The sequence below is a fragment of the Pistacia vera genome, unplaced genomic scaffold, assembly GCF_008641045.1.
Source record: "Pistacia vera cultivar Batoury unplaced genomic scaffold, PisVer_v2 Contig343, whole genome shotgun sequence".
Classification (NCBI taxonomy): Eukaryota; Viridiplantae; Streptophyta; class Magnoliopsida; order Sapindales; family Anacardiaceae; genus Pistacia; species Pistacia vera.
In genome coordinates, this window is record NW_022196161.1 from 1,113,514 (window position 1) to 1,132,070 (window position 18,557).

At 32.8% G+C, this 18,557-nt stretch overlaps 3 protein-coding genes across 3 annotated transcripts; 1 reads left to right on the forward strand and 2 right to left on the reverse strand.

Annotated features, from left to right (window-relative positions):
- The first annotated feature begins 6,217 nt into the window (after positions 1-6,217).
- On the forward strand, positions 6,218-8,613 carry LOC116138747 (probable L-type lectin-domain containing receptor kinase VII.2). Its single transcript, XM_031424432.1, has one exon. The coding sequence runs from the start codon at positions 6,357-6,359 to the stop codon at positions 8,376-8,378; it is 2,022 nt and encodes a 673-aa protein (XP_031280292.1). The 5' UTR covers positions 6,218-6,356; the 3' UTR covers positions 8,379-8,613.
- Positions 8,614-8,988: 375 nt separating this feature from the next.
- Positions 8,989-13,541, reverse strand: LOC116138746 (probable serine/threonine-protein kinase At1g54610). The gene is made up of 8 exons (XM_031424431.1): positions 12,538-13,541; positions 12,071-12,355; positions 11,543-11,860; positions 10,987-11,214; positions 10,614-10,714; positions 10,334-10,448; positions 9,667-10,119; positions 8,989-9,472 (listed from the first exon to the last, which is right to left on the reverse strand). Exons 1-8 carry the CDS (start codon positions 13,027-13,029, stop codon positions 9,260-9,262), a joined length of 2,205 nt encoding a protein of 734 aa, XP_031280291.1. The 5' UTR covers positions 13,030-13,541; the 3' UTR covers positions 8,989-9,259.
- Positions 13,542-14,834: 1,293 nt separating this feature from the next.
- Positions 14,835-16,942, reverse strand: LOC116138678 (probable N-succinyldiaminopimelate aminotransferase DapC). Its single transcript, XM_031424365.1, has 2 exons — positions 16,668-16,942; positions 14,835-15,404 (listed from the first exon to the last, which is right to left on the reverse strand). The coding sequence occupies exons 1-2, from the start codon at positions 16,878-16,880 to the stop codon at positions 14,835-14,837; spliced, it is 783 nt and encodes a 260-aa protein (XP_031280225.1). The 5' UTR covers positions 16,881-16,942.
- Between the last annotated feature and the right edge of the window lie 1,615 nt (positions 16,943-18,557).

Here is an 18,557-nt window from a genome sequence, read left to right on the forward strand (position 1 = left end):
TGTGAATTTGGAAGCATTGAATTATTATTTAAACATCTAAATTAATATCAAATATTGATTTCATAGATTAGTAATTTCTGCTAAATGATGGGGAATGTGGCGCTCAACCCTGAACCGTGTGGATTAGGCCTTGGATGTCATCATGAAGCCCATGTACGGAGGAGTTGGATCTTGACCATTTTATGAAGGCAGATACTAAACGTGTATCCAATCTTTTTTCTCGGATGAGTTGGGCTGTCTTTAGAACATGGGTTTGAAAGTGTATCAGAAACTTTCTTCCCGGAATGAGATAAACTGGGCTTTTTTTAAGTCCCTAAATTCGTTACCAGGGGTACTATCTCTGTCTCATTAATCCCCACATGTAATTTTATTGATAAACGATATTAAATAAAAGGATGAGGTAAAGAAACCAAATTGCCCATGGTAATCTTTAAAGCCCTCCCATAGAAGGATGAGGTAAAGAAAAAATCATTAGAAAGACGGAAAGGGGTTATGAGATTTCATGATTTGTGTTATGAGATTCCCACGTGATAAGACTCGGTCGCCTTATCATAATGCATTGCTAGTGTCATACTCTTCAAGTTCCTTAGAAATTAAGCATGCAGAATGTTTTGAAAAATCAAATATGAATTGAGCCAGCACACAGAACCCAGATGAAATGGGCTACCACCACAGCTCAGTCGGCGACCTCCGCAACTAAAAGAAAGTCAACCTTTCCAGCTATATTTAAAGTTTCAAAGGTCCAACGAATTTAATCATACAATAATAGAAGCATAATAATACATTTGACCACTGCTATATCCAAAAAAAAAAAATATCAAACAGGTATTTACTTCAAACGCATAGTAATGGATCATAACTATCTCTTTACTTTCTATAATTATGTATTTCTGTATTATTTATCTTCTTTTAATAATACAAATGCCCAAGGCCAAAGTATAAAAAATAGAAATTTACTCGCAAAAAAAGGTCACCTTAGAGTGAAATGAAATGCGATCTCGTAGTTTTAGTCTGTGAAGATGCATTGTTAGGTGTTTCATTTTTTTTTTTTTTTTTTTTCCATTGAGACCAAACCTAACCTGTGGTCGACAGATAGCTATTCTTAGACTGGTAAAGGATGTATGAAATTATCACGACAAGAGAAACCGTGTGGTCCCCCGTCCAGATCCCACGAGTGAATACAACCTACTTAACAAAGAAGATTGTGGCGGCACTGGGCAGACAGAGTGACCCTTCTTGTTGGCTGTGTCAATTCTTAACGATTCCATAATTAGGATTAGAGGTAGGGGGGAGCACGGATAGCGGATAGAACTGGAACTGAGGGTAAGAATAGAAATCGCACCAGAACCCACCCAGAACCTGCACTGTGCGGTAGGTTTCGGTTCAATTTTTTGGAACCGCTACTGTGCGGTTCCGTTCCGATTCTTGCATGTGGAGGAACTGAAACCGGAACCTGTAAAAAGGGTACCTTGTTTGGAACCTGTAGGGGGTACCCGGTTTGGAACCTGTTTGGAACCTGTTTGGAACCTGTTTTGGAACCTGTTTTGAACCTATTTGGAACTTGCTTTGGAACCTGTTTGGAACCTGTTTTGGAACTTGTTTTTAGAACCTGTTTAGAACTATTTTGGAACCTGGACTATAATGAAATATTTGTGAAATGTAAATAATGGGGAGTTTCTATTATTTTACATAAAAAAAAATTTAAAATAGAAAAGTTAAATTTTTAGAATAACCTAATTAAATAAAACACGAATACAATTATACTTATTACATATAAATCACCATATAAAAGCTTTAATATTTAATACATTATATTAAAGTTTTGATCAATTAAGTGAATAATTGGAATTATGATCACTTAAAAGTGTTTTACATTTTTAATGTTTATTAAAGAATTATTTTTTAATAAATAGTATATTTGATTGAGTAATAATATATTTAGTTATTTACTTCAATTATCAAGTTCTAAGTAATTCTATATAATTATTAATTAATTTTATATATGATAAATTGATAAACATTAATATTTAATTACTAGTAAATATCATACTTAATCAATTAAATTTACATTATAGTTAAATGATTACTAATTAATTATAATTTTATAACATTACTTAATTGATTTGTAGTATAATTTATAGCATTACTTAATTGAACTACTAATTATTTGACTTATAAGTTTTAACATAATTAATATTTAATTAATTGACTTATAATTAGAAATTTAATTAATTATATTCTTAATCAATTATAACATTTTATTATAAACATTAGTACAAACTTAATTAAATGATTAAAATTTAATTAATTATAATATTACATTAAAATTTATAGTATGATTACTAATATTTAATTCACTTAACATTACATTATGTAGATTATATATTATAACTTACAAATAATAATAATTACTTAATTGATTATGTCATTATATTATAAATATTAGTAATTCTATTTACTACATAAACATTAGCATAATACTTAATTATTATAAGAAATTTAATTAATCATAACATTACCTTATAAACATTTCATTAAAACATTAATTAAGTATTACATTATAGTTAAATAATTACTCATTAATTATAATATTATATTATACATTATATATTCTATTACTTAATTATAGCATTATATAGTTAAATGATTACATAATTACATATGTTATGAATTTATAACATTACATTATAAACATTAGTAATTTACTAATTTACTATATTATTACATTACTTAATTAAACGATTAAAATTTAATTAATTATAACATTACTTTATATATTTATAATATGATTACTTAATCAATTATAACATTCCATATAACATTAGTATATTATCAATGATTTGAAATTTAATTATTATAATATTAAATTATAGATTTATGTATGATTACTTAATTCATTATAACATTACATTATACTATTATAGTATGTCATATAATTAATATAACATTACATAATTAAATCATCCTTAATTGATTATGAGTTATGATTTATGTTTAAACATTAGTAATTACTAATTTATCTTCATAAACATTAGCACAATACTTAACTAAATGATAAGAAATTAATTAATTATAACAACCTTATAAACATTTCAATAAACTTAATTAAGCATTACATTATAGTTAAATATACTCAATTAAATTATATATATTATATTACTTATATTATGATCACTTACTTAATTATAGTATTATATTTAAATGATTACAATATTACTTGATTAGTTATGATTATAACATTACATTATAACATTAATAATTTACTATACTATTATTACTTAATTAAACGATTAAAAATTTAATTAATTATAACATTACTTATATATTTGTAATATGGTTATTTAATCAATTATATTCCATTATAACATATAATTAATTAAATGATTTGAAATTTAATTAATTATAATTTAAATTATAGTTTATAGTAGATTAATTAATTCATTATAACATTACTATACTATTATAGTATAATCATATAATTAATATAACATTACATAATTAATGATTACTTAATTGATTATGAGTTATGATATTATGTTTTAAACATTAGTAATTACTAATTTACTTCATAAACATTAGCACAATACTTAATTAATGATAAGAAATTTATTAATTATAACATACCTTATACATTCATTATAAACATTATTAAGCATTACATATATTTAAATAATTACTCAATTAAATTATAATATTATTATATTACATTATATATGATCACTTACTTAATTATAGCATATATAGTTAAATGATTACATAATTACTTGATTAGTTATGAATTTATAACATTACATTATAAACATTAATAATTTACTATATCTAACATTACTTAATTAACGATTAAAAATTTAATTAATTATAACATTACTTTATATATTTGTAATATGTTTACTTATCATTAAATTTCCATTATAAACATTAGTATATTAATTAAATGATTTGAATTTATTAATTATAATATTAAATTATAGATTTATATTATGATTAATTATTCATTATAACATTACATTATACTATTATAGTATAATCATTAATTAATATAACATTACATAATTAAATGATTACTTAATTGATTATGAGTTATGATATTATGTTTTAAACATTAGTAATTACTAATTTACTTCATAAACATTAGCACAATACTTATTAAATGATAAGAAATTTAATTAATTATAACATTACCTTATAACATTTCATTATAAACATAATTAAGCATTACATTATAGTTAAATAATTACTCAATTAAATTATAATATATTATATTACTTATATTATGATCATTACTTAATTATAGCATTATATAGTTAAATGATTACATAATTACTTGATTATTGTTTTTTTTTTGGTGTTGTTGGTGTGTTTTTGGGGGGGGGGGGGGGGGGGGGGGGGGGGTGGGGGGGGGTGGGGTGGTTGGGTTTGGTTTTGGGTTGGTTTTTTTTTGTTTTTTTGAATTAGAATTTATAACATTACATCTAAACATTAATAATTTTACTATACGATTACACTTACTTAATAAAACGGGTTTAAAAATTTAATAATTATACATTACTTTAATATTGGTAATATGGTTACTTAATCAATGTATAATATGTCCATAAAATCTGTCTAATTAATTAAATGATTTGAAATTTAATTAATTATAATATAATTTATAGATTTATAGTAGATTAATTATTCATTTAACATTACATTATATATTAGATTTAATCATATAATTAATATAACATTACATAATTAAATGATTACTTAATTGATTATGACATTATATTATAAACATTAGTAATTTACTAATTTACACAATACTTAATCAAATTATTATAACATTATATTATAAATTTATGGTATGATTATTTAATTAATTATAACATTCTATTATAAACAATATTACAATACTTAATTAAATGATTAACAATTCAAGTGTTGCTTAGAGATTACAGGTTATGAGTTACATTGGACACAAATGAATGAATAATGAAAATTTGTTAGGGGTGCATTTGTAAACTTATAAGGTGTTTTTGTTATTTTTTTAAACTAATAGGGGGGTAATTATTTTTTACAGGGTACCCTGGAAAGGAACCGGAACCTGCATTTTAGGTTCCGGTTCCTTGAATTGAAGAACCTGCACTATACGGTTCCGGTTCTGGTTCCTTTTTTTGGGAACCTGCACTGTGCGGTTCCGGTTCCGGTTCCCTCGGAAAATGCAGGGTACCCGAAACCGCTCACCCCTAATTAGAGGTACTTATATCTGTAATCTTGACATACGGCATTCATTCATGGCAAGGAAACATTGCTTCATGGTCCAATACTGTAGGCGCCCAAACGCTTTTAATATTCATATGAAAAATAATAGAGAGTGCGTTTGGCTTATTGTTTTTATCCATATTTCCAATCCTATTTTTCAAATGTTGTTTAGCACGTTATTTCCAGAATATTGGTCTATTTTTTTAATTACGTTGAGACCCTATAAGTTTATTAATTTCATAAATACCCCTCAGAAAAAAGTTTAAAAACTAACAAAAACACCCCCATCCACCAATACCTGCCAGATTCTGGCAACCACCATCGGTGGTAGCCGGAATCTATCACAATAGTAACACAGCCATCGAAAATAGCTGGTAATGGCCAGATCTGGCCGGCCAAAGATGGCCGTCGTTTTAGCCTGTTCTGGCCGTCGCAGCCAAAAAAGTTCGTAGATCTGGTCTTTTTCGACCAGATCCGTGGTGGATCTGGCTGGAAAAGGCCATAACGACACGTTATGGCACAGATCCGACCGGTCTGTGTCGTAACAAAATTTTCTGGCCAGATTCTGGCGGTAGTGGTCGGAATCTGACACTATAGGTGGTAGGGGTATTTTTGTCATTTTATATAGTTGAGTCTTTAATTAAATTAGTAAACCTAAGGGCTTTTTCATAAATCTTTAAAGTTTATCTCGTAATACTCTCATATCCAACAACCCAATACTATCCCCAAAATCTTATCTAAAATAATAAATCAAACACACCCATGGTTATCAAAATAAGTACACTGAATTCATACATCAAATAACGTAATATAATCCTGATCATCGATTAATTATGAATTAATATTAATCAATTATCAAAATTACGTCACATCACATCATTATATGCATAAATTCATTACATCATTATATTCAGATAACCATGACATGACCAAGTAACCTGAACCTCTCAAAAGTCAAAAACGAACATTTCTAAGCATATCTAAATTATCACTGTACAACTAGTTTTAGATCAAGGCTCAGCTAAAATGTCAGCTCTCAACAGTAGACTTTCCCTTTCAGTTGAGCTATGATGGTTGTTGTATGATCTTCATGAACAAGATCTTCTGGCTCTCCAATGTCTCCACAAACTCTTTGGATTTTTACAATTCCACTTCTTTTCAATTTAACATTATCTCTTGAATTCATTTTCAACACTAACTTCAATTCCACCAATCTCCATACATATGGCAATGCTACAGTTCAAGATTCAATTCTTTCTCTCACCAATAGAACCGCTTTCTCTATAGGACGTGCTTTGTACCATTCGAAGATCCCAACAAAACAATCCAACTTTTCTACACCACTTCCCTTCTTTACTTCCTTCATTTTCTCCATTGCCCCTCACAGGCATCAGTTGCCTGGCCATGGCTTTGTCTTCGTGTTCCTTCCCTTTACTGGTATAGAAGGTGCCAGCTCGGCTCAGCATCTGGGTCTCTTTAACTTGACCAATGATGGACATCCGGACAACCATGTTTTTGGTATTGAGTTTGATGTGTTTGAGAACCAAGAATTTAAAGATATCAATGATAACCATGTTGGTCTTGATGTAAATTCACTCACATCTTTTGCTTCAAATGATGCGGGGATTTGGGAGGGGGAAGATGATAAGAAGTTTAAAGAATTGAAGCTTAATAATGGTGAGAATTATCAAGTTTGGATTGATTACAATAATTCAAGGGTTACTGTTTCCATGGCTAAGGCAGGGAGTAAAAGGCCAAATAGGCCTTTGATAAATGAGTTCCTTAATCTTTCAGAGTTTTTTTTCAACGAAATGTACGTGGGTTTCACAGCAGCAACTGGACAGCTGGTTGAGAGTCATAAGATTTTGGCTTGGAGCTTTAGTAATTCAAATTCTTCTATTGGTGACGCTTTGGTGACAACAAATTTACCATCGTTTGTGCTTCCAAAAGAGTTGGTGTTTCGATCAAAAGGATTTGTTATTGGGGTTAGTGTTGGCTGTGTGTTGGTTATAGGATGTGGAGTTGTGATATATGTAATTTTGGAGCGGGGGAGAAATAAGAAAAAGGAGAATAAGGAAGAAGAAATTGAAGATTGGGAATTAGAGTATTGGCCACATAGAATTGGTTATCAAGAGATTTATGCAGCAACAAAAGGTTTTTCCCAAGAAAATGTAATTGGGTCTGGAGGGAATGGAAAGGTCTATAAAGGGGAATATCAAGGAGTGGAAGTTGCTTTGAAGAAAATCTCTCTTGAGAGTGAGAATGGGATGAGAGAATTTTTGGCTGAGGTTTCAAGTTTAGGCAGACTGAAGCACAAAAATTTGGTCGGATTGAAAGGCTGGTGTAAGAAAGAGAAAGAAAACTTGATTTTGGTATATTATTATATGGAGAACGGAAGTTTGGACAAAAGGATTTTTGATTGTGGTGAGAGCTTGACATTAAGTTGGGAAGAGAGGATCAAGGTTTTGAAAGATGTGGCTTCTGGAATCTTTTATTTACATGAAGGATGGGAATCTCAGGTCTTGCATAGGGACATTAAGGCAAGCAATGTGTTACTTGATAAATATATGAATGCTAGATTGGGGGATTTTGGTTTAGCCAGAATGCATCATCGTGGACAATTAGCTACCACAACCCAAGTGATTGGAACTGCTGGGTACATGGCACCGGAAGTGGTTAGGACAGGGCGAGCCTCAACTCAAACTGATGTGTTCAGCTTTGGCATCTTGGTTCTAGAGGTGGTTTGTGGACGAAGACCTATTGAAGATGGGAAACCAAACTTACTTGATTGGTTGTGGAGGCTAACGGAGAGAGGTGAATTGCTTTATGCCCTTGATGATCGGTTAAAAGCTCAGGATGGTTATAGCAATGAGGAAGTAGAAAGAGTGCTTAATTTGGGATTGTTGTGTTCACATCCGGACACAAACATGAGGCCAGCAATGAGGCAAGTTGTGAAGATGTTTGAGGGGCCGGTTGAAGGCACTCAGCCTGAAGAGGAGAGAATAGATGCAACTGCAATGAGGGTGCAGTGGAACTCTGGTAGCACCACAGGACACCCAACATTTAATGAAATTCGCCAGACTTTTTCTTCTTCTGCATCTCTGTCCGGTTCAGATGTCATCCTAGAAGGAAGGTGACCCTGTGTTGATCATATGGGCTAGGAATAACCAATTAGTTACTTGCATTTTGTCCAAGATTTTTGTTCTGCTTTATTTATGTAGCCCATATATACTACAGAATAAAATTTCAGTTTTGATTGGCAAAAACCCTATAAGTTGATGATCACTATTGAAATATGTTTACGTTATGCACAGATTGTTAATTCACTGCTGAGATTTTTTAATAAAGAAAAATTAAGTTCCTCTTTTTTTACATCTTTATATCTAATCCACGTCTAAGATAACACAATCCTAAAGAGTAAAGTATCCATTTTTCAACATTTATATCTATACAGATTAAAAGTTTCCATAAAAGCCTCCAGGCACAATACAAGAAGACAGATAACTGTCGACAGAACATCTGAAAATTTTCTCAATGTTCCTAAGGTTAACAACAAAAGTTAGCTGGCATGCGGGAATTGGTTTAGTTGGTGATTTGTCCTGTTCTTTCTGCAGTTAAGGGTTGCATGCATCAAGGTCTTGGCCTATTTCTTCCTGGACCAAATGTTTCAATTCAACAAATCCAAAAATGGTACAGTATTTTTTTTTTTTTAAAAAAAAAAAAGTCGTCAGATATTGCATATAAGCATTGTAAACTAGGACTCTTATTATAGGTTGTAAAAAAATTTGGATACATTTCATTCTACTTTTGGTACTAGAATGTGAAATTTTGAATTGCAGAAACTTTTTCCTACAAAGACACTAATACCTCTTTACCAGATACAGAAAACATGGGGAGAAATGGGGGTGGGGGTAAAGGTACTGTACATAAAAGCATTCCAAGTTAATTAGCTCTCTGGGCATAGCTGACTATTCTTGTTCTGCCACTAGAGAGGATTGTAGATTTTACTAGACATCTATCAAGTTCTGGTCATTGAGACGAAAGTTGAGTTGTCTGGTGGTTGAATTCCCTGAGCATGTGTTTTTGGAGGTTTTGTCTTCTTCTCAAGTCGTGCTCGTCGAGCAAATTCTTGGATCTTTTGATCGTGCTCTTTAAGCAATTGATCAACATTGTGTGATGGAAGTAATGGTCCAGAAACATAAATCTTGTTTCCCCTGGGTCCACGACCATGCTGGAGAAAATTTTGTATAAGAACACAAAAGTATTAGGCCTATAAATGGTGAAGTTTGAAGCCAAAGTTATACACTTGTGCAATGCATGACCAGGGAAACATGGAAAAAGCAGCCTAATGATATGTGTACTTGAGAACAGTAATACTAAAAATTTAGGACATTTTAAAGCAGAGAAAAATGACGAAGAACTAACCAGACTTGCTTCCTTAACAATGCCGTTTCCAACCCCGCCCTGAGGAGATTCTCCAACCTTTCGAATGCTCTGCCTACAGTCCTGCTTTCCTGTAGACAACTCCCTAAATGATCCTTGAGACCTCCCTACTGGTCTTACTGCTCCTTGCTGTGAACAACCAGAATTTTCTCGAAAATCTTCAGTTGATCCGGTTCTGGTTGCTACGAGACCAGATAGTGTCGATAAGTTGGATCTGGTTGAAACTGTTGGAGGAATATCAGGTCTTTTTCCAACTTTTTCCCAGGCAGCCCCATGACCCAATGGCCCTGAATGCGAAACTTTCTTCCGTTGATGCCCATAGAAATCAGTACTCGGTTCTTGTAAACCTTGAGTTTGTTTATTGGCAGCAAAAGCAGCCTCCTTACGAGACATGAACATCTCATTTCTGCCCTTTGTACTGGAATGAAGTCCTCTCTGTAATAAGAGGCCAAAATACTATCGTCAAGAAAAGAGACGAAAACAATGATGAAAAGAAAACATTGGGATATTTTTTCACCTACTATAGATCTAATGCTACTGACTAGACTAGGTAGATTTGAAGAATTTGGGGAATTGAAGGACGTGGAAAAAATATTGGGCATGGGAGGCAATCAATGCCAAGCCGAAATCAAAACCTCTTTGTAACTACCTGCGTCATTAAGGCTACCTCAGCATTGGAAGTAGCCGCTGGACCAGCCCAAGATTCTTTTGATCTGCTACTTTCGAGGTCAATCTTATGGCCCCTGCCTCCCGCTGCTACTTGCCTGTGAGAATTAATGAACTAAAGTATTATAATTTGACTAGATAATGGGTTTCTTCCAAAGATTAATGCTGCTACACTAAACTGTAAACTCAGAAACTATTTATTAGCTGAAAATTAAACACTGATGATTCTAAACGTGAAAAACAATCAACCATACAACATGTACCTTCTAAGTTCTTCATCCCTCAATTTGGCATCAATCTCTTTACTGGGAGGATATTTGGGCAATCTTGAAGGATCACAAGCAAAGGGTTGTGTTGTAAAGAACTGTTGCAAAAATAAAATTACAATCAGAACATCAAGCCAATGAAGTCTCAACATAGAGGCAATACAAGAAGACTTTGAGGGCGCAGTCCTGGATCAAAATACAATATTCATACATGTGAAAAAGACATTCATTAAAATCTCTTTCAAATACTCTAAAAGACACTGCTACTTATGTCTTTCATACTACACCAGTTTTTCACATTATTCAGAAGTCGTCTGTATCTATTGAATTAACTATTTTACTACAACCCCAAGAAAAATAATCAGCATACCTCATTGTTAAGAGCAAAAGCTGCAGTTCCTCTAAGAGCAGGATCTACGGACAGTAATGTCTCCATAAGCCCCAAAGCAGTTGCAGGAAAGTCTTTAAATGTTTCTGCAACACGCTTTCTATAAGGTTGTACAGGCTTGAACACTGTTGAATAAGGTAATTTTGATTTTCTCCAATAATCTTCCGATGGTGATCCACATAGTTTAAAGATCCTATGCAACTGCTCAACCTGTAAGGTATATATGATTCAATTTACTGGCATCATTTATATATATGTGGAAGAAAAAGAGGTCAAGGACAAGGAAGAGAAGAGAACAGTGTTGCATAGGCGATGTCCTAATGCTTCATGATCCCTATTTCTGTAAAATAAACATGCAAAGCTCACTGCCCAAACATGTGTCCATTTACAAATACACCAACCAAACTTATCAAGTACTCATCAATACTAATCTAGGTGTTTGCTTTTTCAGTTACTTCTGCTTTTCTATTCTGGGCATAAAATCAACATGTTTCAGTGTGATGCATGAAGACGCAAAATGGATTCCTAGGCATGGTACCTCTGTTTTCCCAGGTAGTATAGGCTTCCTGGTGAATAATTCCCCAAGAATGCAACCAGCACTCCATAAGTCTACTGCAACTCCATAATGGGAGGCTCCAAGCAAAAGCTCAGGTGGCCGATACCAAAGAGTCACCACGCGGCTGGTCATTGGACTGCTATCCTTGGGATTGAAAAAAGTTGCTAAGCCAAAATCCGCAATCTTTAAGACACCATTATTGTCAATAAGAAGATTTGAACCCTTTATGTCACGATGCAAAACACCATGGCTGTGACAGTGTTCAAGTCCACTTAGCAGTTGCTTCATGTAGCATTTAACCTAACGAAAAACAAATTAACATGAGAATTTTAGAAACTACTATACAAGGACACAAATACAACAATCCAATTGCAAAATTAAGGAAACTGCGGCTCCCATGCTGAATCTGCAGCATAATTATATTTTTTTTTAAATCAACAGTAGTAAATGAAAATCCCGTTGAAGAACAGCCAAAGTCCGGAGAACTTCCAAAAAAGATTGTAAGAATACCTGAGGCTCTGTGAACTTCATGCCAGGAAGTGATGCGAGTCCCATGAGATCATGTTCCATATACTCAAAAACAAGGTACAAGCTGCAAGCTGTCTGGGATGTGATCAAGCCTTCCAATTTAATTATATTTGGATGATCAAGTTTGCGAAGAATAGCAATTTCCCTAGCCATAAACTTGACACTCTCAGGATCATTTTTATCAAACCGTACTTTTTTCAAAGCAACAATTTTATCATGAATGACATCCCGAGCCCTGTAAACACTACTGTAAGTTCCTTGGCCAATCTGCAAGATCAAAATACCATGATGTCTGGTGAGCCATATGCAATCACAATCGAATCTACTACAGAGGATGTTTCAAAGAATAAATAAGATTTAGTGAATGCATTCATCTAGCAATAGCAATTTTCGCACTTCACAAAACAAAATGAAAGCAAATAGAGCATAAAGTCAAGAAGGAAACAAACCTTATCCAATTTCTCAAACGTATTTGCACGTCGTGGTATCCATCCCTTGATGGCATCACCAGCCGCCGCAGCAAGCCAAGACGGCCACCCTGCCGCCAACTCTTCTGCTTCTGCTGCTTTAGGCAATCTCCCCATGCTAGGATGATTAATTACAGTCACTTGACAATTTTCAATCCTCTTCTTCTCAATTTGATCATCAATCATCTTTTTTCTCTCAATTTGTTCCTGAATCATCTTTTTTCTCTCTATTTGATCATCAATATTTATCGTCTCAATCCCATGATTATCGTAATAGCGGTTGGAACCATTGACTTTCTTGTCAATCAACATAACCTTGACATCATTATTCTCAAGTCTATCTTTTGATCCAACAATCTCCTCCCTTCTGGATGAACTCACATGCTTATTCAATGACCCTTTTTGATGAAGTCTCTCTCTTGGACTCTCGCGGCTGTCTTCAACAGGTGTAGGCTTAGAACACAAACCACCCATGGTTCCAAACAAAGAAGTTAGAAATAAACCCAGAAAAAATCAACACTTTCTCCTTGACAAACAAACTAAACCCAGTCCTAAACTTGCTAAAACTCCACCCTTTTGAATCTCCATAAACAAGAATCAACTCAAAGACCAATCTTCAAAGGACATTTGAGAAACCATATAGCAAAAAATGACTACAAAAACAAGAAAAAAATGATTAAACTATAATGAAAAGTTAAAAATGATTGAGAAAGGAAGACTTAATCAGCAAGAAAGAGAGGAGGAGGGGTTTGGGATTGGGACTGTTGAACGCGTAAACATAATTACACTTGCAATTAACACAGACAAATAGAAATTTATTATAAATTATAGAGACGGCCTTTGCCGGCAAAGCAGAGGTTCTGAGTCAACATAACAAATCCACTTTCTCTATCTGTCATCATCTTCACTTTTTCTATCTAGACGGGAGTTTCAAACATTGAGTATAGTTTGGTTTGGGTTTCAAAAGTGAAGCTGAATTGAGGTCGTTGATTTGCCGTTATGCTAACAACTTCTCAATTACTATTTCATCGAAAATACTGTTGCTCCTTTTGAATGTAAAAAAGGTCAAGATAATTTTATTTTCTAAACTACGTGGTGAACACACCAATGGTTTGTTACAAAACTTTGACCACACTCGATCACATATTCATATCAATAATGCTTGAGTTACCGATTAAGGTACCGATTTGACATACTGATTAAGTTAAAATTTGAGATTTTGAGAATTGGGCAAGTGCATCGGTATGTGAAAATCAGTAATTTACTCGGTAAACGTAGTATTACTGTATTCATATATCCACTTAGTTTTAATTATCAACTCAAAAACCTTTATTTAGTTCATGCAGTTTTTTATTTTAAAAGAGATTATTGATTATATAAATTACATAAAGTTTTTAGTAAATTTCGTAAAGAGATTTTGATTTATTCAAATAGGGAAAGTATATGGACCTGGTCTTCATTGTGGTCCTCCATTCATATTTTTATTTAACCTCAACAAATTACTGATAAATCAAACATGTTTATTATTTGAGGAGTTTGTGAAATTAATTTAATGTGATGTTAAACGTTTACGCTTCAGTATACACATATATTGATATATATAGTTAGATGAACCAACTCCCTTTAAAATTCATAATTCTAGCAGCTCCACCTACACCTAATTAAGCTAAGCAACTGTGCTCCCAATTAAAATATGGATTTAATGTTGCATTAGTTACACCAAAATTCAACTCTAACTATTTATTTATTACTTTGCATAAACTTCATTAATACTTAAAATTATTTTAGATTAACAGATTTCACCACAAATTTGAATATTTATCCGATTTTGACATTTGGATAAAGGCGAATATAAATGCATATACAATTATACGAATTTATTGGATATCTCCAAATCTTGGATTTATTGGGATACCCAAAAAAAGTAACGTTAAAAATATTGTGTATTAAGTTTTTGATAATGCTAATAATGCAAAATTAAAGCTACAGCTAAACGAGCCCTGGAATAATTGTTAAGAGGTTAACGAAGGAAGAAAAGAAATAAATATTAATTATGAGCAAGTGGGCACAAACAAAAGTAGGTTCAGGTTCCATTCAAAGCTATTCCGTATTCAATTAAAATTTGGGGTCACTCCTCAGTTTTATTTGATTTAAGATTTGGCCTATACAAATCATGCATATGTATAATTTCATTTTTGTCCGTTCAAAATGGGATTATAATTCTTTAGTTAAAAAGAAATTTGATTTAGCACATAGTCTAGTCAGTGGAAGTAGATGATTTATGACCAATTCGAAGAAATTTGTTGATGTACATCAAGTTCTTCCCAAGTGAACATCTTTCCAGTGGGGTTATGTGGAGTGTTCATAAGAATTGCACGAGTCTTCTTTGAGATTGCGGACTTGAGCTCATTAATGGGGATAGCAAAATCAGGAGGGCGCAATGTGATGCATTTGATTTTGGCACCAGCCATGGAGAGGGTGGCTTCATAAGAATCATAAAAAGGAGCAAAAAGGATCACCTCATCACCAGGATTGATCAAACCTAATATGGTTGCAGCAATGGCTTCTGTGCACCCAGAGGTAACAGTGACTTCCTTTTCAGGGTCCACCACTAGTCCACTATCTTTCTTAAATCTGGCAGCAATTGCAGCATTAAACTCTGGAATTCCAAATCCACGGGCATATTGGTTCTTCCCATCCCTAATAGCCTGAATTGCTGCTTCTTTAACAAAATCTGGACCATCAAAGTTGGGGAAGCCCTGGCCAAGATTTATGGCTCCATGTTTGATAGCAAGCATACTCATTTGTGTAAAAATTGTAGTTTTGAATTTTTCCAAGCGCTGAGCAACCTGACAAGAGAGAGACCAACTTATTAGAAGAAAGAAACAATAAGAACAAAAGTTCAAGACTTTCTACTAATTTAGTTGACAGAGATGGAACTATGCTGAAGATTTTTCCTTTGTTCAGAATATTTACAACAATCATTAAACTGAAAAAAGCTCACAGTGGTTAACTTGATTAGGGTTCAGCAAAGAAAGCGAGAAACAGATCTTCATATAATAATTGTAGTATTGAAAGCACTGCATTATAGCATATTGCAATGTTTGATAAGGTCAAATGGCTCAAGATGATAGCCGGTAAAAGCTAACATGGCATCGTAACTTGTAAGAAGTATGCCCAAGGTTGCATAAGGCTCACAAGACTCGTAAATCAACGTACACTCAGTTTTGAAGAACTTAACCCAAATCCTCATCTAAAAGCAATATAAGGTAAGTCAAAATAACAGGAAGCAAAACTACGATCTACTAAAATAAAGAATGAGAAAACCCCCAATTTTTGTCCCATTTACATTCATGCAGCAAAAGTATAGCTGATTCAGAGATGAAAATGTAGAAAACATACAAGCATCTAACGTCTTCATATTACTAATAGGCACCACTAAAATACCAAAAGCTGTCAAAATTATATATCAAGTAAAACATAACGCAAAGCCTTAATAATTTCTATGTTGAAACTCAAAAATTTTGTTAAGGGAAAAGAGGAGGCATAAACTCAAAAAAGTCTCCAATATAACAATGTTGCATTGGATTATTCGAAATATAAAGATAATTATCAAATGAAGTTCCTCTTGATTATAACTCACAAACACACATAAAACAACAATTAAAACTCTAAACGAGCAACTCTATGCAGTGCCAATCAATCACAAGCTGGAGGAAATAGCACAGGTTGCTTCCCCTTTAGTTAGAGCTTTGATATTACAAAATATACGAGCAAAAGAACCTCGATTACCAAGAAAACTTACAATCAATTGGCACAATTAAACAAGTTCAAAGAAACAGCCATATAATGACATTCTTCTAGTCCAGTAGTACAAAAATCAGTTACTTAAATTCAAATAATCTTCCGGCCCAAATAGGATGAGCCATGAAGACATAGGCTTATACAAACATATTAACCAAACGCAAAATGAAACAATAAACATGCCATCAACAATGAAATCTAACAAAAATTTAAAAAAAAAAAATAATAGTAAAAATAAAAATTAGCCCAAACCCGCTTCAAAGCAGCTAAAAAAGAACTAAAATCAAGAGATTGACAACTGAGAACACCTGTACTGGCCGATTGCTGTTCTGGGTCGACACATTTTGTTGGGAAACGGCATCTTTCTGAGTGGAAACGCCGGACAAAGTCGCCATGAGAGTTGGGTAGCCGGTGGCTCTTTTAGTTTGAATAGGAGTAGGAATATTTAAATGACAATGCTTTGAAAGCGAAAGCAATGTTGAAGAATAAGAGCTTAAGGTGGGTGGTTTAACTTTAAGCATTTCAGATCATGTCCAGGTACACTGACTGTGCATGACCAAGAAGGGTGGAGTATCGATACTTGTGTTTTCGTGTACAGACTTGGGAAAGGCTTGTTTCATGCTGCTTTATGAGGCTAGATCTGGGCCATACTTTAGATAATGGGCTAAATCTTCAATTAATGGCTGATTAAGGTATTGGGCTTAAAATTTTATTTTTCAAAAAGTAAATTTATGAATAAAAATACTTTTTCTATAAAAGTTTAGGTGCTTTGGGGAACCAGGTTATAGGCTTCTCCATTTTATTTCAACATTCAATACTTTCAAGGAGAGAGTGTCAGGAATACTAGATATAAAATCCTTTTACCATTTCAATTATGTGTCGGCCCAACAGAGAGAGAGAGAGGTAGTGGCCTTCAATTCATTGATCAACTTAACTACACCTACAATCAACTATACTGTGAGTCTGAGTATTTTTTTTTTTTTTATCATCAGAGTATTCGGGTCAGTTTATGCGTATCTCAACTAATTTTTCGGAGTCTTGAAACTGTCAGTCGAATAAGAACCCTAGTAGTCATCTCTATTAGTGTCTGGAGGGATTTCAAATCAAGAGCTCATGAAACTTCATTTTACTTTTCTACCATTAGGCCTTCCAATTGTGGTTGTGAGTAGTTGTTATTATATACACATTTTGATATACTTAGTAGAACTTTCAAGATTATAGTTTATATGAAGACACATTCACAATTGGGAAATAAAAAAATATTTGTATATCTATATGACTCACTCACACCAATTTTAACCACCAATTGTATTTACATGTTACTAATGAGGATTAAAATATTACTTTAATAATGACTTGATCTTCGTATTAATTAACATCACCTGAGTCGCTACGTTGCGGCAACATTAATGATCTTTCTTTATTCTTTTGGAGTCTGATTTAAAATATCAAACATCTTTGAGCTGGGGCTTATGGCTGTCCCAAACTGTTGCAAATTGACTGTTAGTTGCATCATCGAACAGCCAATTAAAAATCAACAGGAACATTGTTAAGGATTTAGAAATCATATGATAAATAATTAAAGCAAAAGTTTATGACGAGGCATTAGAGATAATGAAGCATTACGTGTGATTGTGGGTGATTGATAAAGAAAGTAGGGTGTCATTTTTTAGGATGAATTACAGAAAATTACTTTTTGGGTGACATAATCTAAATTTAAAGAAAGCGAAATCTTCTTCAAAGTTGACAAACAAAACCAATATTGAACTTGTATTGAAAGGCACCATTTATTGTTATGTTAATCTCCTAATTAAGCTGAGACTTTACATTCAAAGAAAGGGATTTGCTAACCACTCCCTCTCTCTGTCTCGCATGTAACAAACAGTGAATTGTTCAGACATTTCCTTCACAAGTGCTTTGTTTATAGATCAGTAGTAGGAGGCAATTAAAAATATGTTATTATCAAATAATTATTAAAAATGCTCATTAATCCAACCATTTATTTGAAAGGTTTCATCATCAAATACAATATCCATTTTATCTTGTACTAAAAACTCCATCTATTGCATTAACATGTAAACTTGAGTACCCATTNCATCAAATACAATATCCATTTTATCTTGTACTAAAAACTCCATCTATTGCATTAACATGTAAACTTGAGTACCCATTTATTTGAAGAACAATAAAAATAAGTT